The sequence below is a fragment of the Crocuta crocuta genome, unplaced genomic scaffold (genome assembly GCF_008692635.1).
Source record: "Crocuta crocuta isolate KB4526 unplaced genomic scaffold, BGI_CrCroc_1.0 scaffold586, whole genome shotgun sequence".
NCBI lineage: Eukaryota > Metazoa > Chordata > Mammalia > Carnivora > Hyaenidae > Crocuta > Crocuta crocuta.
The window spans coordinates 2,517,869-2,518,718 of record NW_027532407.1 but is presented as its reverse complement, the minus strand read 5'-3'; the positions used below and the strand labels follow the sequence as shown (position 1 = coordinate 2,518,718).

The 850-nt window shown below is 67.9% G+C and overlaps 1 protein-coding gene across 1 annotated transcript in view; it reads right to left on the bottom strand.

Annotated features, from left to right (window-relative positions):
- Nucleotides 1-86: 86 nt before the first annotated feature.
- The window catches only part of CBY2 (chibby family member 2), a 13,418-nt gene continuing 12,654 nt past the window's right edge, over nucleotides 87-850 (bottom strand). Inside the window, exon 5 of the mRNA XM_077778793.1 lies at nucleotides 87-845. Coding sequence (XP_077634919.1) covers nucleotides 260-845 — 586 coding nt within the window. The 3' untranslated portion in view covers nucleotides 87-259. The remainder of the gene's footprint in view (nucleotides 846-850) is intronic.

Genomic DNA, 850 nt, shown 5'->3' with positions numbered 1-850 from the left:
GCACATCTCCTGCTTTCTGTTCAGTTCTGCTGTGAACCCAAAACGGCTGGAAAAAGAGAAAACACAAAGAAGCCAGAGCAGCGCACTGATGTCCACCGGCCGGGCCTCCCGTGCCTTTATTACTTCTCTGAGTTGAGGAGGATGGTAGCCCTGCTCATCCACAGGCCCAGCTCGGGGGTGAAGGCAGAGGAGGCCATGGAAGGCGGGAGACGTTCTCTGGCCGGGTGTTGGGCGCCCAGGGCTCCTTGCGGGGGAGGCCTCAGACCCTGCTGGGCTTCTTGGGGTCCTTGCTCTTGGCCGGCACGAAGGCGTAGAGCTCCTCGATGAGCATCTCCATCCGCGCGGTGACCTCGGTCACCGTGTCGATGACCAGCTTCTGCTGCAGCTTCAGCTTGTTGCTCTCGCACAGGGCCTTGCTCTCCTCCTGGAAGAGGCGGTGCTCCTGGCGCAGCGCGTGCAGCGCCCGGTTCTCCTCCTGCAGGTGCTGGTTCTCCTCGCGCAGCGCGTGCAGCGCCTGGTTCATCTCCCGCAGCAGCTCCAGGGACTGGCTCCCGTCGGGCAGGCCGGGGCCGGCCTTGCCCTCCTCGTCGCCGGACGACCCGGACAGGTTGCTGACCATCTGGCGCAGGGCGCGGAGCGTCTTGGAGTCGTCCTGGGGGGTGGGGGGCCCCTTGGGCTCCTCGAAAGGGGAGGCGAGGCCTGCGCCCTGGTCCGGCAGCAGCCCGGAGCCGCGGGGCTCCTCGTGGGCGGAGGGCGCCGCCTCGCTGTCCTCCCCGGGGCCCGCCTTCTCCTCCGCGGGGCCCCAGTAGGCCTTGCGCTGCTCCAGCAGCTGCTGCAGGGCCCGGCTCTC